The 27,508-nt window shown below is 44.6% G+C and overlaps 1 protein-coding gene across 1 annotated transcript in view; it reads right to left on the bottom strand.

Annotated features, from left to right (window-relative positions):
* The window catches only part of Igf1r (insulin like growth factor 1 receptor), a 222,258-nt gene that overhangs the window by 35,988 nt on the left and 158,762 nt on the right, over positions 1-27,508 (bottom strand). Inside the window, exons 3-5 of the mRNA XM_070043168.1 lie at positions 11,930-12,242; positions 8,314-8,465; positions 6,491-6,635 (exon numbers count right to left, since the gene is read on the bottom strand). Coding sequence (XP_069899269.1) covers positions 6,491-6,635; positions 8,314-8,465; positions 11,930-12,242 — 610 coding nt within the window. The remainder of the gene's footprint in view (positions 1-6,490; positions 6,636-8,313; positions 8,466-11,929; positions 12,243-27,508) is intronic.

Genomic DNA, 27,508 nt, shown 5'->3' with positions numbered 1-27,508 from the left:
CTAGACCTCTTTTAGTAAACTAATTTTACTAGGAGGAAATAGATCTGTACTAGAAATACCTTCTGAACAAAATATCCTCCCCCTAAGAAGGAAGAATGAATTACAAATTAGGAATCTGACAAATGAAAGGCAGGCACAAGGAACTATGTATATATAATTAAATATATATTTTATTATTAAATATATATGTTATATATTTCCATGTGCATGTATATTTATTACATATATGATTAATCACTTTGAAAAGCATATTTATCTTTTTAAAGTAAACACAATCTTAAAAAAAATACAACAATGAGTAGCCTGGGAGCTAGTTGTTACAGAGCCTGTGGAAGGTAAAGGAAAAGAATAAAATCCTTATTAAAATAGTAATCAAGTGGTTTGAGGAATTATCAGTCAATGCTGCTCTCGTTTTGCTAGCCCCTAGCTTGAGGTTCTGTTTCCCTGCCTAAATTCCTTCCAGGATGAGGTGAGAAATGAAAAAAAAACAAAAAAACAACAAAAAAAAAACAACCCAAAAAACACTAGCAAGCCAAGATCTGTCTGTACATCTTCAAAACACAAATAGATTTAAATTTTCATTGTTTCCTAGAGGAAATGACTAGTTAAGACAATGACTCAGAAAATGTAATTTTCTAAACTGTTTCTAAGCTCATTGCCTCTGCATTCACAGCATACTTCTAAAAATTATTATTTGGTGTTTTTTTTTTCTTTTGCTTACGTTTCAACAGGCTCTGTGATGCTTGGGTTTGGTTGATATTGGTATACTGGCTGTCAGCCTTCTCAGTAGAGTCAATATCTATCTATCTATCTATCTATCTATCTATCTATCTATCTATCTATCTATCTATCTATCTATCTATCTATCTATCTATCTCTCTATCTCTCTATCTCTCTATCCATCTATCTGCCTACTACCTACCTACCTACCTACCTATATGCTTTGGTTATTACATAGGTTCCATCTGTCTATCTGTGGATCAGCTGGGGTGACTGGGGACACGCTAAAGGGCATCAGCATGTCATTTGTGATTTGGGGTTACCATTTTGGGGCTGATCTCACTTTTAGTTAGCAGTGCCAGCAGCAGAAAGTGTGGGAAGGCCAAGGGTGCCATAATTTCTAGGTCTCTGAGTGGTTACTTGGAAGACAGCCCCAGGAATCAGGTTGGGAGCATTCCACTTGGCAATCCCCAAAGACTAGATCTATCTGAGTCTCATCTCCATCTTGCATGAAGTAAAACTCCAGGCAGTTTTTTTTTTTTTTTGGGTTTCTCCCACCTGGAGTTTTCTTCAGCTGCAAATAGGAGGTTTCTCCTCTGCTCTCTGCTGGCCAAGAGGAAGAATCGGATGAGTTAAATATGAAAGCACACTGAGAGCTTTGAATCACCTCACAAAGGTGTGAGATGACCTGCTCTGCTCTGTGAAGTGTCAACGAGCCACAGAACAAAGTCACCGAGGACAGGCGAGTCCTGTGCGGTGACACCGAGGGGCTGAGCCCGTCCTGTGGGAATACGAAAGGACATTCCTCTTCTCCGCCCCTTCAAACTCTGGCTGACATACTGGGATAAAAAAAAATCTGCAAATATATAACCCATAATTCTGTTTATTTCTTGGAGAAAACTGCTGGCAGCTGTCTCTAGAGGGCATCAGAACCCAGCACACCGAGGCTGCTGTGGGCACTGAGACGTCTACCACAGACAGAGACGGTGGCCTCACCACACCCCTAGAACTCAACTGCAGATGGCTGGTTTGCACCATCCTAAGTCCAAGATTACACCATTGGTGACAGTTCAGCAAAGGAGGAACTGTATGTCCAGCTGCAGTACCACCAGATGCTCAGAAAATGTTTCTTCTTTGCTAAGTGATTTTTTTTTCTTTTTGATTTTTAAATATCTTTACTACTTGGATGCTGGTGGCTCATGCCTGGGATTCTAGTTACTTAGGGGGCTGAGATTTGAGGATCATAGTTCAAAGCCAGCCTGGGCAGGAAAGTTGTGTGAGATTCTTTAATTAACCAGAAAAAAAAAAGGCAGAAGAGGTGTGGCTAACGTGGTAGAATGCTGTCAACTTTGAGCAAAAACAAAAACAAAAAACTAAAGGACAGCACTAAGACTCTTGGAGTTCATGCCCCAGTATTGATACACACTCAAAACATAACTTTACCAAAGTATAATTGGCCACCAAAATTTTCACTCTTGGTAAATGTACCAGCTCGCAAGCCTCGGTGGATCTCTACGGCCATCCATCACCACCACTACCAGCTCACCACACCTCAAAGGTCCCTCATTCCTGCTAGTGCTCAATCTCCACTTCTAACCTCCAGCCACCACCATCCACTGTTCCCACAGTTGGCTATTCTCTTGTCTTTTCTAGAAGTTATATATCAAGAGAATCACAGGAACCAGTCTTTTTGGGTCCTTTTGTTTTCACTAAGCCTAATGTCTCTGATGTTCACGCATGCTACTACATGTTTTATATAAGCCATTCCTTTTTATTCTTGAGTAATATTCCACTGTACCATATTTTGGTTACCCATTCATCTGCTGATGAATATTGAGTTTCTAATGGGCTGAGATTTTTGTAGGGGGGGTGCTATTACAAATAATACAGCTATAGAGGCTGGGAAGGTGGCTCAGTGGCAGAGCGCTTGCCTTGCATGCATGAGGCCCTGGGGTCGATTCCTCAGCACCACATAAGCAAAAAAGAAAAAATCTGGAAGTAGCACTATGGCTCAAGTGGTAGAGTGCTAGCCTTGAGCTGAAGAGCTGAGGGACAGCGCCCAGGCTCAGAGTTCAGGCCCCATGACTGGACCCCCCCCCAAAAAAAACAAATAATATAGTTACAAATATTTACATACTAGTTTTGCATGGGCATGTTTCCATTTCTTTCTGAGTAAATTCTGGAATTGCCGGGCCATATGGAGATATGTGTACATATATATATGTGTGTGTGTGTACATATGTGTACATATATATACACATATTTTTAACATGCAGCTATATTTCAGCTTACTCTTAGAGCTGCAAGAGGGTAGCATGAGGCACTGAGTGTTGTAAAGTGATTAGGGACACAGTATGGAGGTATTTAAGTGCATCTAACCTACACTTTTCTGTATTTTTATTTAAAAACTAAACTATCCTTGGTAGCACCAAAAAACTTGAAACTTTAACTTCCTGTTGATATGGTGGCATCAATAAACGAAACTGTCCAACTAAGGGGATTTTCCAGATAACAGAAATATTTTCTCTCTTATTCAAGAAAGAAATCTCATGTATTAGATTACACCATCAGTTTCCTTTGCCAACAGCAGAAAAACCTTGATTTTCTTACTATTTCACGTCTTTCATCTAGAAACACACACCATGTTATGCAGGGCCATGTCCTCCGGGACATAATGTGTAAGTCTGACACAAATCAAAGACTACACTCTGGGCTTTGGTCTTAGTGATGGATCATCCTGGTTCTTGTTCTGATGGCAATCTGCCTCTCCCTGTTACTGAACTGAAAAGCAGGTAACAAGACTGGCTTGTAGTGAGTGTAAGCTCAAGGTACATAGAATGAAGGATGCAGGAGTACTACTAGAGGGAAAATGATTGCACTCTTGTTGTGGATGGCACAGGAAATCTCATTTCACTTTTTGGGAGGGCATTTGGTGACATCTTGGAGACCCAACACTGGAAGAATGATTGAAGGAAGAATGATTCCAGTCTCCATCAAAATAAAAAGTCTACAGAACTTCAATCCAATGGAACCACATGTAAACAATTATTTGTGCTCTCACTGGCTGTAGGACAAGTTTAGGAAATATAGTACATTAAGACAGCAGAGTAACAAGAATATGGACACACACACACACACACACACACACACACACAATATATGTATACACACACACAGCTCCAAGTTCTCTGAACCAAAAAATAGGCATGGGAAGGACACAGTACAAGGATACGTAGTACAATGATTTTCAGCTTTTGTGGCAGGCTGATAGTACCCAAAAATCCTTAAAGAAGTTCACACTGGGCACTGGTGGCTCATGCCTGTAATCCTAGCTATCCAGGAGGCTGAAATCTAAGAATTGATGTCTGAAGCCAGAATTAGGCAGAAAAGTCCACGAAAATCTTATCTCCAATCAAGCAGCAAAAAGCTGGAAGTAGAGCTGTGTGGCTCAAGTGGGAAAGTGCCAGTCTGGAGCAAGAAAGCGAATAAACAGTATGAGGCCCTGAGTTCAAGCCCTAGCACTCACACAGGACAAAAAAAATTCTTACTTCCTGCATGGCAGGCCCAACCGTTGAATAAGTTGGGCATCAGGACCCCTTCAAACCTCCTCATTCTGCCCTGGTAATTATAATGTATTGCAATGTTTGGGGAGCACTGGGAGACAAGTTTTCTTGGTTTAAAAATCAACAGTACACTGGAATTAAAATTCAGACAGCTCGGCTTACACTCTTTAACTCAGCAGCCTTGAATGTGTCTGTGGCCTTTCTAAATTATAACCTTTGCTCATAGGTAGCTCACCACCTCAGGTCACCCTAGTACCATCAACCTCGCCAGTACTGTTTGACAAACAAGCCTCAGGATGCCCAAACTTGCTGCTTTTGCTCCTGCCCTTTCCCCGACTGCCCGCCTTTAATCTCTGATGCTACCGCTTCTTGGAAGCTTGTGTGATCCTTACCACCAAGACACCTCTCTTCTGTTCCCCGGGGCGCATTCCTGTCTTTCCACTGAAACACTCAGAGAGCCGTGCTTTGAATTCTCATTTATCTGTTCACAGCATCCATTTCTTCTACTCCTCTCTGACTTTCTATCTCTTTTTATTTTTTAAATCAGTATATATGAGTTACATAAAGGGGTTTCACTGTAATGTTTTTATAGATACATATAATATGTTTTGATCACCTCTACCCCCTCTATTACTCTCTTATCCTTTCCTCCCCATTTTAAAAGCAATCTTGAATTGTTTTTTAAAAATCTCTTTTCATAGATGCTCCCCAGTCCCTCTCTCCCTCTTCTTGTGCCCTCCCCAACTCTCTCCCTACTGGTCCCTCTGTAAGAGTGCTCCTGTGAACAGTCTTTTTTTTTTTTTTAAGTTCTAGATCTACATAAATTAGTGGTTCCTCTTGGCTTTCTCCTCTTTGCCCATTGCTTGCTCAGTCTGGGAAAGAACAACCCACCAAAACCCACCAAAACCCACCAAAACCCACATGTAGACTTAAGCAGCAAGCTTATTCCACAGCTACCAATCTGCCAAAGACAAAAAGTGGTTGCTGATCTGAGAGATTTCCAAACGCCGGTCTACTGGGAGGAAGGGGGAGAACCCTAGGGGTTAAATTCATTTTAAAACTTAATACAACCACCTGAAGCCAGCACTTCAGAGCCCTAGTGTGTGGGCAGCTTCTGTGGACTTGCAACAAGAATGAAGATTTTTCTAAAGATTCAGGGCCCTGAGCGGAGAGCGCAAGGTAGTCTTTAGAGAGAGGGAATGAAGAGCAGCTCACTGCTCTCTCTCTAGCTATGATCAGATGATGGAATTTTAAGAATTTAAGACTGATCAACAGTCAGGCTGAGAAAAACTAGGATGTTATAAGGAAACCCTGACGTGGTAACTTTATCCAACTGGGACAGAGAAAACAGCCAGGACGACCTTTCCCATGACCTTCCCACCTCCCCCCACCCCTCCAGCCCCTCCAAATGAATTTCTTACATTCTCTTTAGAGGAAGTTCACTCCTTAATTTTATTTCAAAGTATTAGGCTTAAAAGCCGGGCAAGAGTTCTATTTAAAAGAGGAAATGTGCAAAGAAATGAACCAGCCGAACAAAAGGTACACTCGGGCTAACAGCTGGGACGGGAACATGCGAGCAGTAAGCACCAGCTGTTGCCCTCTGGTGAAAAGCTCACCCCTGCTTTCAAACCACATCACACAGCCCGTCTCTGCAGAAGTCAAAAATTCTACCAAGAGTGCCGATCCAAGAAGCTAATCAATAAAAACAATTTGGGGAAACCGAGATTTTCTTCATGACAAACCTGTCTTTATACTTTCGACTCTTCGGTTCTGATCTTTTAACAGACGGATGATTTTGACAGTGGAGGACAACATCTCAGGGAAGAGAAGGGTCACGTGACCAAGGACTCTATCAGGAGTTAAGTGTGTGAGACTGACTACTGTCACTCCTGGCAGGAAAAGCCCCGCCAGCCCCAAAGCTGCGACCTCACAGGCCAGCTTAGATTTGCCATCCCAGACTGAAGTATCTGGACCCAGAATGAAAACATTTGTTTCCCCAAACAGCATCATCCTGAGGGGTAGAACCAGGGCCTTACACAATGCCCTGCCCTGGGCAGTCAGTTACCACCAGTCTAACAGGGCTCATTTCATCGCTTCTTCCCTTCTATTGAGGAAGGAAGGTCTCTTACCTGGGTCCTACACTTTTACAAGCAGGTCACTTACGCTGTAATTAATCATGGCTCAGAAAATGGTCGGGGAGCACTTACCCTTCCAGCTGCTCCTCTCCTAGAATATGGCGAAGGTTTTTGAGGAAGGACAAGGAGACCAGGGCGTGCGAATGGCGGATCTTCACGTAACCCGTCACCACCTCAATGAGCCCCATGAAGGTCTCCAGCTCCGAAGCAATGTTATCTACAACGAAGCGGGGGACTGGGTCACAAAGTGGCCACTTGGTGTTGTGGGGGACATATGCTGGAGTGCCATCATCAGGTATGGAGGATAATTCAGTGGCAGGTCTTGTTCTGGGGGGAGCCCAGAGCCATACCCAGGATCCCGGCACAGGGCCAAGCATCCCCTCACCCCCGCAGCCACCTCCAATCATAAAACACACCTCCTTAGCTTTGACTTTCAAGAATACTCCTGGGTCAAGGCCTCTGAGGCAAGGGAAAACATGTTTCCAGGAGGCTCCCGAACTGCAGTTCCCAGGCTGATTAACAGAATGTAAAATCATAAATACCAGACTCACAATTAGCTAGGGCTGACAGATCCAGGGACCGCCTTTTAATAGGCTCTGTCAACAGAGCGCTGCCTCCGCAGCGCAGGGCATGGCTGAACAAACATTTCCCCAGTCTCATTATCAACAACAGCCTTTGCTCTCCCCCAAGGCACAGGCACCCAGAGCTCATGCCGGTGACTCAAGCCTATCATCTTAGCTATTTAGGAGGCTACTTCTGAGGATCGAGGTTCAAAGCCAGCCCAGACAGAAAAGTCCACGAGACGCTTATCTCTGATTAACCAGAAAAAATAAAAGCAAAAAACAAAAAGCAAAGCAAAACAAAAAGGTCAAAAAAGCAGAGGTGTAGCTCATGTGGTAGAGCACCAGTCTTGAGTTTAAAAAAAGATAAGCAAGAGTATGGGGCCTTGAGTTCAAGCCCCTCTACTGGCACCAAAACATTGAAAATACTATTTATTGAAACCAATTCCAGGAAATGGAAATATGGTGTGGGTTGGGTTTTTTTTTGGTTGTTGTTTTTTGTTTGTTTGTTTTCTGTCTTTCGCAGAGGGCAAGAGAGTCTCAGACATGAAGGAAAGGTGAACAAATGCAGGCAGGGTACTGAGTAGACACTACGTGGGAAATGAACTATGTGTCTTGAGGGCAGGAACGGGAGGGGAAAACTAGGGAAAAAGGAAGGAGTAACGTTGTCCGAAAAGAAACGTACTCATAACCTGACTTATGAAACAGGAATCCCTCTGTACAATACCTTAAAAATAACTGTAAAATTATATTTTTAAAAACATTGCCCTCCAGGGACCATTCTCTGGATGGGTGAAGTCTCACTATTTCCCTTTCAAATAAACTTATTGTTTACTTAATATTCTTTTAACATTAAAAAGAACAACCTCTTCCCTTTGCTCAGTCCCCTCAATATATCCAAGGAAGCCAAACTCTTGGGACTTGAAGCAGTATGGGCCTAGCTACAGCTGGAGCTGGCTGAGTCATGTCTCCCATCCACCCAGTCTCCTCTGGGGTTTGAATGTGCTGCTCATGTACCTCTCTTGGGAAGAAGATGACCAATGGAAAAATGGGAGATGACCCTTCTTGAAGAAGGAAATCCTATGCCAATGGCTCAAACACAGACTGCCTTTCAATCTGCTTTTTCTTTTTTAAAATCTCTTGAGTGAAACCCAAAAGAGAGATGTCATGTACGAGGTTTACTTGCATAAAGTTTCTTTAAACCCCTTTTCTACTTGTGACTCAGAGACAGGATTAGGGGGTGTGGGCGAGGGAGGGTGGGGGGAAGGAAATCATCAACCAAAGTAAACCAAAGGTACATTCAACCATTTGTCCAGTCAGGGGTAGAACACTTACTGCCTCGTCGGATATTAATGAGCAAATTTCCCCGGAAGATGGTGCATCCTTGGAGCATCTGAGCAGAAGTAACGGAGTCGATAGTTTTTGTCTTCTTTTCTTCCTCTCCACAAACCTTGGGGCAAGGACCTTCGCAGGGGATACAGTACATGCTGTTGAACCACAAACAAACAAAGAGAATGAAGTTTGCCTCCTTGCATGAAAAAAACTTTCAAGAATAAGCCAGAAGTTGCATTTGTACAGCACGCAGGACCAAATGCAGAAATGTCAAGGGCTCACGAGGAAGCTCACTGGACCTCAGGCCCACCCAGAATAAACCATGTCTTAGTTGTCCCCCATAGGGGAAAGTGCCTACAAAGGAAAAGTGTATTGCTTATTTCTAGACGAAATATGCAATCTATCATGGGAAGCATGTGTGGACCATAGGCTGCTCCCTACTAAGCCAGCTGGTTCCATGTGGGAGACAGGCTGGCAGGAAGGAAGCTCTGGGGGCTGGAACTAGAAGAGAATGGTGTTGCTCTGATGTTGTGGCCTGGGCGGCCTTCACCTGCACAGCAGAGGGCTTGCTGGGACAGCCAGCAGGGGCAGCGGAAGAAGCAGTGTCTTTGCCATTCATTAACCAGTCTGATTTTTCCTGCGGTCTGTGTCGCAGCAAAGCCCAGTGAGAGATTCCCAAAAGGCATCTGTATAGTACAGAGCCGTCATTTTCTTGCAAAAGCACAACTGAAAATTATTTCTTGACAGTGTTTTTGCAGAAACGTGTAAATTGATCCAAATGTTGTTTTTGCTGCACATACAATAAAAGCAGGGAATTTCTATTACTTGGTAATGCGCTCCTATTTCAAAATGCTATCTGAAGCCTGGCACAAACAACCAAGAAAGTCAGGGAAAAAGTAAGGCTGGTCATTCTTCCTGCTTACCTACCATTATTTAGGAAGGGATGGGAAAAATGCTAATGCAACAGCTGGATCTTTGGGATTGTAGCCGTCTATAAGAATCAGGATAGAGAAGATGGGTCACTCACCAGACAAGATAAATAAGAATCTTATGGGATTTATAATACAGTGGTAAGTTGGAAAAACCATTAGATTGGCAGGATGGTTCTCCAATGGTCTTATGAAAATTCCATAAAGAAAGAACAATTAAGAAAAACAGTGGGAGCCGAGCGCTGGTGGTTCACGCCTGTAATCCTAGCTACTCAGGAGGCTGAGATCTGAGGATCTCGGTTCAAAGCCAGCCCGGGCAGGAAAGACCGTGAGACTCCTATCTCCAAGAAACCACCAGAAAACCGGAAGTGGCGCTGTAGCTCAAGTGGTAGAGCGTTCGCCTTGAGCTGAAGAGCTGAGGGACAGCACCCAGGCCCAGAGTTCAAGCCCCACGACCGACAAAAAAAAAAAAAAAAAGAAAGAAAGAAAGAAAGAAAAATAGTAGGAGTTATAGGTGTTTCCAGTAAAGTCTTCCCCTTGCCCTAGAATGTTATTTCTTACCCAAGGAAAAAACATATTTTTGTTTTTGTGCTACTCATGGAGCTTGAAGTTGGTGCTTGAATACTATCCCTGAGCTTTTTTGCTCAAGCCTAGCTCTTTACCATTTGAGCCACAGCTCCACTTCCAATTTTCAGTGGTTAAGTTGAAGATAAGAGTCATCTCACAGACTTTTCTGCCCTGGCTGAAATCACAATCCTCAAATCTCAACTTCCTGAGTAGCTAGGATGACAGGGGGTATTGTTTAAACATAATTTCTCTGACATCTTCCTATTTCATGTTTAGAGAATGGGGTCAAGGTTTCCAAAATATCCTGCAGTAAGTGGACCTACCTAAAGAAGGGGTCAGGAAGATCCTCTTTGTGCTGAGATCACATTCAACGTTCTACATTCTAGCATGGGGAGGGGCTTTCTTTCAGCACTTTCTTTTTTTTTTGGTCTTCTTTTTAAAAATTGACCCACGTATCATATAATCCCTCCCAGACCCTCTGTTTCCTAACTAAAAGTTCTTATTTTGAAATTACCACTGCGCAGAAATTTACAAGCACAGGGTAGAGAGACCCACACACCCTTTGCCCAATTTCCTACAGTGGTGGCTACAATCTTTCACACAGGTAATGCAATATCCAAACCAGAAAATGAACACTGGTGTGTGTCTGGAGTCCCGTGTCAACTTTCCACTTGTGTCATTCTCCCCACTACCATACCAATACAGAGCTCTTCCAGCACCACAAAGGTCTCCGGAGTCGCCCACTCTTTCAGTCACTCCCTGCTGTACTGTCCCTAACTCTAATCTCTTTTCCATCACTATGACTTCATCATTTTGAGAACCCTGTATAGATGGAATCAAGCAGTGTGTCAGCTTTGACATTGGCTTTCTTTATACAGTACAATCAAGGTGCTGTGTATTTCCGAGACTGGTTTCTTTTTATTACCCAGTAAGATTCCAATGCTTGCTTTGCTTCACTATTTACTTTTTTGTTTGTTTGTTTCTTTTATGTGGGTAGAGTGAGCAGTGCTTAGAACTGAACCCAGGACCTCAAGCATGCTAAGCTACTCCATTTTACTTGATTTTTTTTTTTTTTTGGTTTTGAGATGGGGTCTCACTATCTATGCCTGGGTTAGTATTGAATTTATGATCCTCCTGTTTCTGCTTTTTGGAGAGCTGGGGTTATCGATGTGAACCCCTAAACCTGGTACCATTTACCTGTTCTAGGACCCCTGAGTTGTGCCTGGGTTCTGGCTATTATATAAAAAGTTGCTATGAACAACTGTGAATATTTCTTTGGACACATGTTTTTGTTTGCCTGGGGTACGTGTTCAGGGTCAGCCCTGTTGCACTGTGGAGTTGGGTATGTGAGTTTCTCTCCCTCTTTCATTCAAGTGCATTTTTAAAAAATTTTGAGCCACATACATTCCTTTGTGAAAACATCTAGGAATCACTGAATCACTGAACACTGAAAAAAAGTTATTGCAAGGAAGCACTTTTGATTATCTAGGTATAGACTAAGCATCCTCAAATTCACTCTGGAAGCAAAGGCGTCTAAATAATACTTTAAAATATTTTCAAGTGCGTGTCAAGCCCAAGCTGGGGATGGAGGTGGGGTGGGGGGGAGACAGCATTTATCATTTCTTGATGGTGTTTTATTTTTGGAGCCAAAAAGGTCCTCCCTGTAGCTCTGGATAGAACTGACATGTTCAGAAACTCACCGCAGAGGGATTGAAAACAGAAACAAACAAACACAACCCACAAAGCACAACAACAACAACATTGAAAGGGTACAATGTTCTCTTTTCTGCCCACTGCGGTGACCGGACACTTCCCAAATTAGCCAAAGAAGCTGTATCTGCAGGTCAAAGCTGACACTGGGCCAGGGTCGTGGGCCAGCTGTCCCTTCCCTGTCCCCCCCTCCCATCCTGTCCCCTCTCCTGCCCCCCCACTCCACCTCCAGGCCAGTGGGAGGCCTAGCCCCCCCCTCCAACTGGCCTGGGGTGTGCGCCCTCTGCTTCCCACCCAAGGCCCGGCCTGGGGTGTGCGCCCTCTGCTTCCCACCCAAGGCCCGGCCTGGGGTGTGCGCCCTCCTCTGCCCTCCCCGCTTCCCTCCCCCCCCACCCGCAGCCGCGGACCCGCACCTCTGGGAGCCGTTGCGGATGAAGCCCGACGGGCACTCCTGCATGCAGGCGCCGTCGTGGATGACGAAGCCCTCCGAGTCGCCGCTCTCGGCGCTGGGGATGTTGGCGCAGGCGTCGCGGTCCACGCAGCGCCAGCCCTCGAACTTGTAGGTGTCGGGCGGGCAGTCGGGCACGCACTCGCCGCGGTGGAAGTAGTGGCGGCAGGCCACGCATGCCGTGGCGTTGTCGGGCGCCGTGCAGCTGCCCAGGCACTCGGCGTGGCAGCACTCGTTGTCCTCCGTGCACGCGCGCTTCCCGCACGCGCTGGGGCACACTGTGGGGGACACGGAGACAGGGGTGCGGTGAGACGGGGTGCCCCGGGGCCGGGGAGCAGGTCCCACCCTCCCAGGATCCCCGCAGGAGAGCGGGAGTCCCCCCCACCATGACAGCGCGCGCGCGCACACACACACACACACACACCATGACAGCACAGTACGTACACACACACACACACACACACACACACACACACACACACACGCCGGGTGCTGCTGCTCACGCCTATCATCCTAGCTACCCGGGAAGCTGCGATCTGTGAGGGTGGAGATCAGGTCTGCAGCCCAAGGAGAGATTCTCATCTCCTATTCCTCACCCAAAAGCTGGAAATGGGGCTGTGGCTCAAGTGGTAAGAGCGCCAGCTCTGAGCAAAATCAAGCTGAGACAGCTCTTAGGCCCTGAGATCAAGCCCCAGTACTGGTGCGTGCGCTCACACGTGACGTGTATACATACACGGTACAATGCTCTCTGCATTTCACCCACAGTAGTCCCCTGCCCTTTTACACACTGGGGTTTACTTCAAGACCCCCCCCCCATACCAAAAACCACTTACAGAACAGTTTCTTATCTATTTCTATATCATCTCTATCTATCTATCTATCTATCTATCTATCTATCTATCTATCTATCTATCTATCTATCTATCTACACATCTCAATAAAGGTATATAGATGCCTATGTATATCTATCTATATATGTATATATCAATAGATATCTATGTGTATGTAGATATCTATACATTTTCCTATCCATACACAGTGATGGTAAGATTTAAAGGAGAAATGGAGCACAAAAGGAAGTTAATTTATAAACCAGAACAACTGTAAGGATGTATACTGTGAAGACAGTTACATCAGCTTGGTCTCTCCTGTTGAAAGAGTCAAGGCCGCATTCTCAGACCATGATTGGCAGCCGGGAACTGAGACCTGGGGGAGGGAAGCTCAGGGACAAGCGGACAGCTGTGCTCTCCTGCTGAAAGGCATCCATCACTAGCCTTTCTGAAGAGAAATCCTTCTTTATTCTGAACAACATTCAGCCACAATGAGGAACGATGAAGCCACTCAGGTTTACAACTTTCCCAGCACCGGGAGCTGGTCCTGCCATCCCAAATAAGCAGGACACTCTTCTCTGCACAACTCTTAACTATGAGATCATCAGCAAGTTGGGGCCACCATGTCTTTTAAGCGTCCACCTGCTATAGTGAGGGGAAACTCAGGCTCACCAGCCACCACACCCACCGTTCACCCCAGCCAGATGAACTGACCTTGATTCCCCTAACAATGCTGTCATGATCACTCTCCACTGTGAGTCTTACTCATAAAGTATAAATCAACAGAATGGGAAATCTGGTTCACATTATACGTGCCCTACTTTTTTTCCCCCCCTGAGTTGGAGAACAATACAAAATTATTTACATATGTATATTTTTGACTCTGACATGCAATTCTGTGTGAAGATTTTATTAGTATTTTTTCCTTATGAAAACACACGCGCAACAGACGTCAGTGATTACAGATAAGAGAAAACGAATATAAAGAACATGATGTAAACCCTTTTAACAATGAACTGACAGTTTAACAAAATTAATGCTAGGAAGTGGAAACATGTTCTATCTAGGCAGGGTGAGACTTAAAGGAGCAGGAGAGACAAATGGAGAGAGGAAGGGTGGGCAAATGCAGTCCTAATATCCAATGTAGCTATCTGAACATGCAAGCAGGTAACTTGAGGAGATGAGTAGGGTTGGGAGAGATGTGAAAAACAAAAACAGAATTGGTAACATTGATCAAGATGCATTATACTCAGAAATCAACATCTTGAACTGAAACCCCTTTGTACAAATATATGAGGATTAAACAGATCATGGAAGGCCATCAGTCTCTTTATTATCAACAGCTTTGCTGGAATCCTCCAATACCTTTTTTGTTTTTGTTTTTTGTTGTTTTTTTTTTGGGGGGGGGTGCTGGTACTGGGGGTTGAACTCAGGGCCTGGGCATCATCCCTTAGCTTTTCCCACTTAAGATTAGCATTCTACCAGTTAAGCCACAGCTTCACTTCTGACATTTTTCTGGTTAACTGGAGAAAAGAGTCTCATGGCCTTTCCTGTCTGGGCTGGCTTTGAACCATGATCCTCCTATCTTTGCCTCCTAACTAGCTAAGATAGTACCAGCTTGCCAAGACTGTTTCTTAAGCCATTCATGGAAACAGAGGCATGGGTAGGAAGACTGGAGTGAAAAATCAACCTCAGGCAAAAATTGGAGGCCCTATCTGAAGAATAACCTACAAGTAAAAAGTGCTTGAGACAGGGTCACATATCAGAACATTTTCTTAGCAAGCACAAAGCCCTGAATTTAAATTATACTACTACAACTAAAAAAAAAAAAGAGATAAAAAGAAACAATAAAAGAAGCTCAGTCCTCCTGACAATGAAATCACGAGGGCAATATTCAACAGCTTAGAGCTAGACTTAGAGAGGAAGTTTTGTCTGTTGCATGCAGCTACACACATCTCAAGTGAGCCACCCTTAAGTGAAGGACCTGTTGGTCCATGTCAGTTCATGACAGGGCTGGTTCTCAGTGGCTCTGCCTGCTTTCAAGATTTAATAACAAGGAGTTAACTACCTGATCACACAGAAGAAAGAAGAAAGAAAAGAGAGGAAGAGGAGAAGGAAGAGGAGGAGGAGGAGGAGGAGAAGCAGCAGCAGCAGCAGAAGGAAGAGGAGGAAGCAGAGGAGGAGGAAGAAGAATAAAAACGGTATGTTAGCTGAGTACCACATCTGTAATCTTAGCTAGTGAGGAGGCTGAAAGCTGAGGACTGTGGTTTGAAGTCAGCCCAGACATATAGACATGTAAGACTCTTATCCCCATTTAACCACCCCAAAGCAGGAAATGGAGATGTGGCTCAAGCGGCAGAGTGCTAATCTTGAATTTTTTTTTTAAAGCTAAGGTATAGCACCTAGGCCTTGAGCTCAAGTCATAACACAAAAATAAAATAAAGTAAATAATAGAATTGCTGCAGCAATGATACTAACAGCCTCTGTCCCAGACACACCCCCAATTCTGAGCCACTCTTTGGCCATCCACCACCATCACCCTTTATGGCTGGAAGCAAACAAAAACTGATTAGGCATCTTGCTGCCAAGGCTGTGACTAAGAACCCCCTTCCCTCACCACAAAAAGAGAGAGCTATAAACATGAGGAGCATGGACTGGGAAGGTGGCTCAGTGGTAGAGTGCTTGCCTAGCATGCATGAGGCCCTGGGTTCGATTCCCCAGCACCACATAAGCAAAAAGAAAAAAGCCGGAAGTGGCACTGTGGCTCAACTGGTAGAGCGCTAGCCTTGAGCTGAAGAGCTGAGGGACAGCGCCCAGGCCCAGAGTTCAGGCCCCACGGCAGGACCAAAACAACAACAACAACAACAACAACAAAAAACAAAAAAAAAACATGAGGAGCAACAGGCATTAAGATCAAATAGCTGTTCACTCAGTAGTAGAAACTCCAGAACATTTAAAGGAACAGGAAATCTCCCAGTGCACTTGCTTGTAATCAGCGATAGTCATATGTAAATGCCGGGTTACCCCATGATGAGACATGACCAGGTATGTACCCATTAGGTAGGCTTGGCATTTCCATCATTTCCCTGTAAATAGTGTGTCTAAGCGGGGTCCCCTGAGCCCATCCAAAAGGGCAGGTTGGTGGGGGAGGGTAGCTTTGTTGCTAAGTAGTGAGGGGCTTCCAAATAAATTTTAATGAAGTTTAAAGTAAGTTAAGATCGTTTTCTTCTCCCTGCCCTGCTTCTCTTTACCTGTCTTAGAGCTTGAACTCAGGGCCTGGGCGCAGTCCCTGAGCCTCTACCCCTTGGGCCACCGCACTACTTTCTGGCTTTTGTGTGTGTGTGTGTGACTAGTCTATTAAAGATAAGAGTTTTATGGGGACTTTTCCTGCCCAGGCTGGTTTTGAACTGCAATCCTCAGATCTCAGCTTCCTGAGTAGTAGTAGTAGGTGTGAGCCACCAGTGCCCGGCAAGATCATTTTCTTTTAAGATGGAACAACCCTTCTTTATAGGATGCCAAATCCACGGGTGCCTTTAGGTTTCTGCCGTACACACATACATTGGATACCCAGCAGATGGACAGAAATGCAACAGGAAACAGAGGAGACAGAAGAGAGCTGACTTGTTTGCCAGAGGACAATCTACATCAAGACTCGTCAGTCCAGGCTGCTCTTAAGAAAGCACACTTCGAGAGGATTCCATGAGGCAGGCTGCCGAAGATGAGGAAGTCTGGGATTACAGAGTCCTGGAGCCAGCCCCAGAAGCCTGCTGTAAATTTTGTCTCATCTCAATGTATATAAATATTATTAGTGCTCAGGACTATTAAGGGATTTCTCGAAAAGCCCCGGGCAGTGTGTCTCGCCAGCAGATGGATGATTGTTCCACATGAGTGCCAAAACTTAAAAAAAAAATCTAGTACAGTAACCAAATTTCCAATTACGGCACCAAGGGGGTGAAGAAGTCAAGCTCTTCACACAGAGTATGATTAAAAGCATTTTAGCTTTGAGAAACAAGAAGTGAAATGGAAGCTGCTATCAACTAACAAAGGTACACAGGGAACCACAAATTGATTCTGCTGGGGAGAGTTTTCTATTCCTTGGAATTCTAACAATGACCAACAATTAAACAAAACACACACACACACACACACACAAATACCTAATAAAAAAAAACCAAACCACTGGAAAAGAGAAGGATGAGTCCTACATCAACCACTAAGAGGAAGGTCATGGTTGCCTAACAGGGAACTGCATTTAAAATCTCAGATTCTTCACTGGGATGAAGAGGGGAGGAGAGACGAGTTACACACATGTATCAGTGTTTAATTCTCTCCCTCCCCAGAGTCCCTGTAATTCCTTTTTATTCACATTTGATTTCACTCCTGCTAGTAAATTCTTTAATGATCTTGAGCTTAGAAAACTTAAAAAAAAAAAGCACATCATAGTCAACTTCTCTGCTAGAAGTAGAAGCCTTGTCTTCTTTACAAGGAACAATAAAACCAAAACGGAGGCCACTCAACCACACAACTTTTTACAGTGCTAACAATTTTAATCCAAACAATTTCTAAAGGACAGAATGGGTCTGTGGATATTCAAATAAGGTAAGCTTTCTGAATCAAAATATAAAATACTTTAGGAGCATCTTGGCTATTCTGGGTTGTTCTAAGAGACACATCACTGTTCCATTTAAGTAGTATGCTTTTCCTGATAGGCACAAAGAACTACTGCTATGTTAGTTACCTGGGAACATGAACTTGAACCCCCAAAGGAAAAGTTCACATGGCAACTTCTGTGTTAAACACCCACAGAAGAATATCACACTGGCTACACTGCTCTTCTGAACGCCAAAAGAAATCACCTTCGCCTCCGGAGGGAACATGGCCTCAGAGTAATTAGATCCAGAAGACTCATCATTTTGGGTTAGGATCCAAAGATTATTCAGTTTCCTTGTTTGAACCAAAACAAAGATGTGTTCCATGGAAGGCTGAGGCAGAAGCTTCAGGATGCACATGGTACATCAGCTCTCAAGTCAGGGGCGGGACCTCACTTTTTACAACCTGGAACACTCCCCCCCCTCGTGTGTGTGTGTGTGTGTGTGTGTGTGTGTGTGTGTGTGTGTGTGTGTGTGTGTGTGTGTGTGTGTGTGTGTGTGTGTGTGTGTGTGTGTGTGTGTGTGTGTGTGTGTGTGTGTGTGTGTGTGTGTGTGTGTGTGTGTGAACTGAGCACTGGTCTCTTAGCTTTTTCACTCCAGCCTGGCCCTCCACCGCTTGAGTTGCACCTCTACTTCCAGCTTTTTGGTAATTAATTGAAGGTAAGAATCTCATAGGCTTTCCTGCCTGGGTTGGCTTTGAACTATAATCCTCAGATCTTAAGCATCCTGAGTAGCTAGCGTTACAGGCCAACAGTGCCTGGCAATAACTCCTAAGTGTCTCCTAGATGAATGCATTTGTATCAGAGAGCCTGAATGCAAGATTGTGTATTCATGAACAGTTAACATCCATGAAGTATTTCCCACATGCTTAATAACACCATTAGCATCTCATATATATTATTTAACCGTTCTAAATATTATCTCAGGGTCACAATCACTACGTTCATTTATAGAAGACCAAATTGGAGGCACTGAGATGAAATCATTTATATAAGGACCACAGCTGCAGAACTATCCCCCCCCCCCAAAAAAAAACACAAAAAACCCAAACCAATAACAATCGGGCTTCAAATCTATACCCTTTTGACTGCTTTCATGGCCTCTTCACCTCCACCTCCCAAGGAGGTAGGGTGGTTCCCTACATCTCTGTTGTCTGAAAGGGCTAGGGGAGATCCTCCTGGGCTTGTCTTCTGTTCAAGCAGGCATCTGTTGTGAGGGAAAAACTGCAAGTCCCCCCACCCCCCTCCCCAGGCACCAAACCCACACATCATATAGGAGAGCCAGCGTCTCGGTGATGACAGGGGACAGATAATATGTTCCCACTCATCCCTCTTTATTTATTAAGTTGCAGCAAAGGGTCAAGGACATTGTCCCCGCACAAATCGGCAAGGCCGAGTCTTGTCTTCAAGGATCTCTGCTGTGCTGTAACACGGAAAGATGCTTTGCTCTTGGAGGGTGCTGGCTCATCGTGGAACATCCAATGACACCAATGTTGCTACAGAGCAAAGACTGTGCTATCAAGGAGCCAGACAAATGAGACCCAGAAGACTCAGTGTCCCGCAGAGCCGGTTCCACACAAACAAGTCTTATTAAAAAGATTAGATAACGAGAGTTTATTCTCTGTAGTAATTCATATAGAAAAATGGAGTTCCATGTGGCCTTCCCCTTGGTTGAGGAAGGTTCCCAGAAAGAGCCAACTTCCAAGTCTATTCTTACAATCTAGACGAGTGGATGTATGTGCAGATATTTCATTAATAAGCAAAAGAATCAACTGCGTACTGACCAGGCCCACTGGTTCATTAAAATCTCAGAAACCAGTAAGCCATGCTAAGCAAGAAAGAATGGAACAAACAAGGAAGTAGATGCCATAAACAGGGCAACCGAGAAAGCAGACACCAAGTTATAAAGAGCATCATTATTAAATAGAGATTTGGAAAGCTAAGATGGAGACACTACCAACCCGGAAGACTCAATGCAGGAAAAGTTCAATGGAAAAAAAGGTTGAGGAGCAGAAGCTCGGGGGAGTGGGTGGGGGGGGAGTGCGGTGGGGCACCGGGATCCCTCTGGCTGTTAGTCTTGGTTACTGTGGGCTAGATGATTTTATTTCTTCCTTTGCACATTTAAATAATAGCATTAGCCGGACACCAATGGTTCACACCTATAATCCTAGCTATTCAGGAGACTGAGATTTGAGGATCACCATTTGAAGTAAGCCCAGGCAGGAAAATTGAGACTCAGATCGCTAATTGACCAGCAAAAAGCTGGAAGCAGAGTTGTGACAAGTGGTCAAGTGTCAGCCTTGAGTGAAAAAGCTAAGGGATAGCATCCAGGCCCTGAGTTCTAGCCTCAGGACCAACACAAACACATAAAACAATCAAAGACAAAGGATGGCCGACACTGGGGGTTAGGTGGTTGACAGCTATACGCAAGACACACCGTGTCTCTCTCACACAGTACTCTCTTTCCACATCATGGTAAGTTTCCTCAAAAGAAGCAAGAAATCTCTGCAGAGGAGTGACTTTCCCATAGCTCAATCAGGACAGCAAAACCAGCCCAGAAAGATGCTGCTCACTTATAACCGCTGTCACGGCTGCCTAAATGGACAGGGTGTAGGGAAATAAAAAGAAAATACTCCTTTTCTCTCATTTAAAAATGACTCCAAGTTATTTTAAATGTGGAACTGTTTGCCTAGTCCTTATAAGTTTATAAAGCTCACATTGTCCCTCCGTGACTAACTGCGGAAGAATGAGGAGAGTCTCCTATATTTATCACTGGTCTGCTTGTCATGCGTCCAGCCCTATTTCCATTCCCTGTCACTGTACACAGAGCTATGCGAGGTATCGAGGGCTCCTAAATGTTGCTCATTTCCTAACAAGGCAGGCCTGGGACCCACAAGGCCCCACTGGGGGCTGTGTTGACCAAGTAGAGGCCAAGCTCAGAGGGAGAGGCCTCAGCCTCTGCATTGGCTGCATCTGTTTCAATGGGTATGAAGGCCAGTACTGGGCCTTAATATATCCTACTACTACGCTGAACCCACATGTGTGGCCACCACGGAGACATGTAAGGTTTACTTGGTAAATAAAGGGCTCATGATACAGCAACTTCTAGGACATAAAACCGTGCTTCCCAAATAAACTTTAGCCAGGTACCAGTGGCCTGTCATCCTAGCTACTCAGGAGGCTGAGATCTGAGGATTGCGGTTCAAAGCCAGCTCAGGCAGGAAAGTCCGTGGGACTCTTATCTCCAATTAACCACCGAAAAAAGAAAAAAACTACCGGAAGTGGCACTGTGGCTCAAGTGGTAAAGCGCTCTCCTTGAGCTGAAGAGCCCAGGGACAGCACGTAGATGAGAGTTCAAGCTCCACAACCAATCCCCCGCCAAAAAAAAAATCTCTCAACTAGCTAAGTAGCACACTCCCCCCCTCAAAAAAATCTTTTATCCAAAATAACCTGACAATAAGCACCTAAAATATCTTAGAAGAATTATCTTGTGTTTCTTCTTCAGAGGCATATGCCACGTAGTAACTTCCTTGAAACTCATGTCAAAGCAACTGCTGGTTCTGGGAATCCCAGAGGATCCTCAGCCCTGTGCTGAGAGCCTGGGAGACCAATGGGGCCAGGAGACCGTGGTGCTGGAAAACTGGTATTCCACATTCCTTCAGGATCTGTGTGTGTTTTACTCACAGGGAGAACAAGTACTGGCAAGTGACAAAAACCATGTTTTGCAAACAATCAGAGTGACCTGAAACCCAGGGTAAAGACTGAAGTCAGCCTTTGTTCTTTGCAGTGTGAGCCAGACCCTGCTGCAACGCTTATTAAATGGAGCACACTGAAGAAGGGGACGCCTGTGTGGGTTTCCCCATGCTGGACATTCACCTAGAAAAGGAAGGAGGAGAGGAGAGGAAGGAAGGAGAGCTGGGCGGCCCCAGGCCCACCCTCAGCCTGGGCTGCATGCAGACAAATACCCCAAGGAAGGAGTTATAGGATTCCAGAGTTGAAAGCAACCCAAGAACTCCACATCCACTCAGATTGTCTGCACTTGGCAGAGAAAGAAAGCAAAACCGGACAACTGACATGATGGAAGTCATAGCACTCATGAGGACTGGGCAAAGGCTCCGAGCTCCTAGCTTTGGAGCCGAGGCCGCTTGTCACATCATGATGTCCTCACACGCCATTGTCCCTAAAGAGCAGCATTTCTCAACCTTTTAAAAACACACATAAAGCTGGGTGCCGGTGGCTCATGCCTGCAATCCTAGCTCTTCAGGTGGCTGAGATCAGAGGATCACAGTATGAAGCCTGCTGGGGCAGGAAAGTTCATGAGACTCTTAACTCCAGTGAATCACCAAAAAGGCTGGACGTGAAGGTTTGGCTCAAATGGTAGAGCTCCAGCCTTGGGCAAAAATGTTAAGCAATAATGCTCAGGTTCCCAGTTCAAGATCATAGTACTGACACATAAAAACATAGCAACAAAAAAAAATCACACAAACCCTTTCAATACACAGCCTATATATAAATCCTCTTTAGTTGTATTAGAAATTCTGGAATGGATTTCCAATTTTTGAAACTGCCAACTGAGTGCATCTTGCCCAGCAGAAACTGGCTTCACTCTATAAACATATTTCTCCTGGGCATCTCGATAGATAACACCAAAAGTTTCCTCAAAGCTGTTTTCTCCTCAACTCAAGGAAGTTCTTTTTCCAGATGAACATTCCCTGCTGTAAGAGGATTGGACACATCCATCCCAGGGGATCACGCAGAGGCAGGCAGGCACAGGAGGAAGATTATTATAAGGTTTATTAGAGGAGCCATATTTCCCCCAAGAGAGAGCACATGGCCTCCGTCACCATCCATAGGAAGTGAGGTAGATGGGAGTCCAGGTCTGCGTGGAGAGAGGGAGGGGCCAGCTGTATGGAGGGAACTCCAGGAATGGAAAGGGGGCCCACGTCTGGGTGGAGCTGAGGACCAAAGGTGAGCATAATACTAACACCAGCCCATGCTGGTACTGCACAGTGGCACAGATGACCTCCTCCTGGACCTGCCCACTCTCCATTACAAGCAGTAGAGGAAGCCTGCAGGGCTCTTAATAAGTTCTGTCATGCTTCAACTATCTGCTTCACCCACGAGGGGATTGTAGGCAGAGACTCCAACCTGTGCTCGCATTGAGGGAAAGGTGGATCGGCCTCCAATATTTGGAATTCCTCAACGAGCCACTCTTATTCGTTTTCATGAACACACCTGTGAACTTGCAATCGCTTTGAGGTTGAAAAGACACCCTCTGGAATAGCCTCCTACGCATACTGTAACAACTGTGGGTTAAGAAATTGTCCTTCCTGAAGCCCTATGACCACAGAGGGGTTCACACTACCGCCTGCCTTTGCCCAGGATCTTGCAAAACATACAGGAAATCTCCTGCCACCTACGTAGAAAATGCAATGCCAGAAAAACTCACCGTTAACACTTTCTATAAAATCAGCCAGGTGTTTAAGAAAAAAATTGCATCCCAATCTGGCATTTTCAAATTCTGGATCACATTCAAGTCTCAGGACATCTAGCCTAGGAAACAGAGGAGCAAGGGACATCTGCATTTTGCCCCTGGCAAGAATTATCAACAGTAAATTAGTCTATATGCATTAAGTCACCAAGAGAAAGAATACATCAACTACATTTACTTCTTTTATGGTGCCCTTCTGTATCTTTCCACTAGGCAAGAACACCAAGAATACAAATGTGGCCAGTTACCAAAGGCTCATGCTTGTAATCCTAGTTATTGGGGAGTCTGAAGTCTGAGGACTGAGGTTCAAAGCCAGCCCAGGCAAGAGAAGGGATGATGAGATCTGTTGGTCTCTAATTCCCTAGAGGTGCCTTCTGGGACACACACTGTACTGAGAAAAGGGCAACAGCAAAGACTGGGAGTTGTGTCCCTGATTGATTTCATATGTTGGGGATCCACAGAAGATTGGGTATATGGCTGAAAAGAAAAACAAAAGGATAGGATTCTGAAGTATTTTACTTCACCTCTGCTCAAATCAAAATTTCAGAAGAGCTTTGCGCTGGAATTCCAGTTTTTCAGGACTGTTTACAAATCTACTTGTTGTGAAGTACTCTTCATGTAACCCAAGGTAGACAGAAGCTTACTTAAGACATCATTTGAAGGGTCAACATAGACCAGATGTGGTGTGTGTGTGTGTGTGTGTGTGTGTGTGCACGCATGTGTGCACGGGCACACATGTGCCAGTCCTGGGGCTTAAACTCTGGTCCTGCTATCCCCGAGCTTCTTTTTGCTCAAGCCTCTACCATTTGAGTCATGGCTCCAATTCTGGCTGTTTGGTAGTTTACTGCAGGTAAGAATCTCATGGACTTTCCTTCTGGGGCTGGCTTTGAACTGTGATCCTCATGCCTCAGCCTCCTGAATAGCTAGGATTACAGGCATGAGCCACCACGGCCTGGCCCCATTAGTTTTTATTTCCTCCCTGTGCTAGAACCTAGGGCCTAATGCAAACCTGTTAAGAGCTCTTCCACTGAGCTACACTCTGGCCCTTACATATTAAAGAATCCTTGGGGTGCAAATATAATTTGATAGTGGAGTGAGGGGCTGAGGTGAGGGATGGATTATATTTTGTTCAAACTCTATCAAGAAAGGTCTCAAGCATAAGAATGAAAACTTCCACCAGGAGCATGGGGCAGGGCAGGAGTGTAGCTCAGGAGTGGAACACTTGCCTGGCATATAGGGGACCCTGAATCCTTAGCACTGCTAAACAAATCCAAAGTAAACGAAACTTCCATCAGGAACAAACTCCTTCTAGACAAGGAAAGCAGAGGTTGAGGGTGTGATTCAGTGCCAAAGCACTTGGCAACCATTCACAAGGCCCTGGGTTCCATCCTCAGCAGCACAAACAAACCAAAACAGAAACCTCCCACCACAATGTCCTCCCAGATAGCTTTGGTCAACTTTTGTAATGGTTAGGTGAAAATTCTATCAGTAAAGATATACAATAGGCTCATCCCTGTAGGATAATGGGGAAAAATTCCCCCACAGTCAATAAGACAGAGAGGAGGAAGTACAGCCCTTGTAATAAACTTGTGGACTTGAGATGGAGGTACGCAGGAAATAAGATGCCCAAATGGGACACAGATATGTGGAAATGCTCAAATACGCAGGCAATGTGAAATCATTCCGTTCAACAAGGTTTTGCAACTAGTAATGTCAGGCTCAGCCAGAGGCTGCTGGCAGGCAGCAGCTAACAGCAGGCACTGAGAGGTTTGTTTGAGGACCAAGAATATCTGTCATTATGGTTTTGCAAAGCATGATATCCAGGGCAACTCTCCCAGGATCCCTGGGCTGGCAGTTGGGTTGCAAATTAGAGCATGTGCAGGCTCAGGTTTGAACTCAGAGCCTGGGCACTATCTTAGATTTTTTTGCTCAAGGCTGATGCTCTATCACTTGAGCCACACCTGCTTTTGGATGTTTAATTAGAGATGAGAGTCTCATAGGTTTTCCCAACGGGGCGTGTTTGGAATCAAGATCCTCAGATCTCAGGCTCCTAAGCTGCTAGAATTACAGGTATGAGCCTCCAAAACCAGGCTTATAGATAGCTTTTCACTGAACCCAAGTTTACTATTTGAAAAATGGGTCCTTGGAATTTTATATAAAGGTGGATGAGAGTGCATAAGTACAAAAACATATAGATCTTAATGTAGCTCTTCTTTTTTCTTTGGCTGCCAAGAATCCCAAAGGGCCTCATTCTAGGAAGAAAAAAAAAATCGTCCTTTTAGTGTGGTGGACTTGGTCAGTTCAAGTCCTGGGCTATCCACAGGTTTCCTGCTGCTGTTTTCATTTTTGTTTGGTTTTAATTGAAAGCTGCCTTGAATTCTTAGTGGAATGAGGCAAAGCATAAATGGGAAGCAAATAAACCAAATCATAAAGGGGAACTACCTGCAGGATAAGTACTCTTAGTTTTGCTAGCAAACTGTTATTAAATAAATAACAAATGGCAAGACTACTATGGAGAATTATCTCCTGACCCTTCCTGCAGAAGTGGGGGAAATGACAAGAAATTGAACCAGCCAACACGTGTGAGCCCCCTGCCCCCTCACTAAAGTTTAAAGGAAGGAAGGGGAAGGAGAAAGAGCAGGGGAAGGGGATAGGGAAGCGGAAGGGGAAGGGGAAGAGGAAAACGGAAGGGGAAAGGGAAAGAAGGGAAGGACCAGTCACTAAAACTGCACCAGCCACTTTTAGGGGATGAAAAATTAACACAAGGAAGCACTGTCTTCAGGATTCACTTCTTGGTAGGTTTTCCCCAATAACCAAAGAAATGATTTGACCCAAAGCAAGCCCTATCTCTCTCACAGGCCACACTTGCTTCTGGGTGGACTGAAGATATCTCATGGAAAATAATTCTCCCTCTCATGGGGGAGATAAGACCAAAAGCTGAAGGCATGAGAAGGAGAGGGAGAGAGGGGTCTGTCTATAACTCTTAGTAGTAAGGCCTCAACCACTGACATACTCACTGTGGTATGTGCTGAGCGTTTACTCTGTGCTGTCTGATTTCATCTCTACAACAACCACAGGAGGGAGAGTTTGCTTTTGCCCTCTCTAGAACCAAAGCCCAGGGCATAGAGGAACGGCTGAGCCAGCATCACACAACTTGCAGGAGGCATTGCTGGAAGGACCCAACTCAAGGACAAGGCTTCTGACCAGTAGGCTACAGTAGACCTGTATGCATTCCACAGCTTCCCACAGATACCCTCTGACACAGGGTCTTAACAAGAGATCCTTAGGAATTCTGTGACTAAGGGGGTAGGGCTTTTCAGATCCATGTATTTCAACAAAGTTATAAACCATCATCTTTACTATGGTGCCACTGAAAAGCTCTCACAATTGCTTCTGTCTTCTTCCTTTTGAGAAAGTTTACAATTAAAAAAATTTTTTTTTAGTTTAAAACATCACAGGATGATCATTCCCAAAACTGTTGAGAATGGGTTAACTCTTTTCTGTCTGTCTCATGTAAAACCATCTACAATCCCTCCATTAAATTACAGAAAAAAAAATAAAACAAACCTCTATTTTTGAAAGGTGCCACTGGTGTCTTCCTATCATAGAGGGGATGAGGGCTAAAGAACAGCCTCACAGGTCAGGATTGACTGAATGTAGGCAAGTGTAACAAGTTGCTTGATCAGGCAAGAGTAACAAAACCTGTTACTTGTTCAAACATATTCTCTCTCTCTCTCTCTCTCTCTCTCTCTCTCTCTCTCTCACACACACACACACACACACATACATCTTGTGAATTCTAAAAAGGAGCACACATCATGTCTAAACCTTAAAATTACAGGGTTTTTTTAAAGCAGGATGATAGAAGCAAACAAATGGATAGCACCCCCTTTCTCTGGTAGGTATCAATTTCTGGGTCCATCAAGCTGCTAAAATGACTGCCAACATCCTCACATGCCAGCAGGAAAACACCAGGGCTCCTGAAGTTCTGAGTGAGACCCCTGGGCATGCTCCTGAATGTGCCGATTCTCTGGAGCTGATAGCAGGAGACCGCTATAATTGATGGCCAGACACAGACTAGCCTACCTGATGTCTGAACCACATCTCTGAAATAATTTATCAAAAGTTGGATTTCCATTTTCAAAGTTATTAATAACAAGAGTCTGTTTCTGGCTTTTGAAGCTGAAGTTTAATCTTCCAAGCCTGTCTTCTCCTCAGTGAATTGCCTCTATAGACTGGGATCTCTCCATTAATACACTTCATGCTTTACTGCATCTTAATGAAGGTGAATAAGAGAATAAACCAAAGTGATCCTTACATTTCCCATGTGAAATGGGAAGGAATAAGTATGGATTTGTGTTTGCCAGGGGCAAAGGGATTAGGAGGGTGGTATGTCCCCTTGGATGGGGTGGTGTGGGGTAGGGGTTCAGGCGAACACTTGAGCATCCTCCTCCTGGCTCTAGTCCCTGCAGGCAATGAGGTAGTCACATGAACAAGAACACTAGGTTCACTCTGCAAAAAAGATTTTATCTACCTCATATTAGTTTGTTTACTTGCTTCCTTCTTTCTCTCCTC

This window comes from Dipodomys merriami, unplaced genomic scaffold (genome assembly GCF_024711535.1).
Source record: "Dipodomys merriami isolate MVZ:Mamm:240054 unplaced genomic scaffold, mDipMer1.0.p SCAF_33, whole genome shotgun sequence".
Classification (NCBI taxonomy): Eukaryota; Metazoa; Chordata; class Mammalia; order Rodentia; family Heteromyidae; genus Dipodomys; species Dipodomys merriami.
Note: the sequence above shows the minus strand (reverse complement) of the source record. Positions and strands in the feature narration are given on the sequence as shown.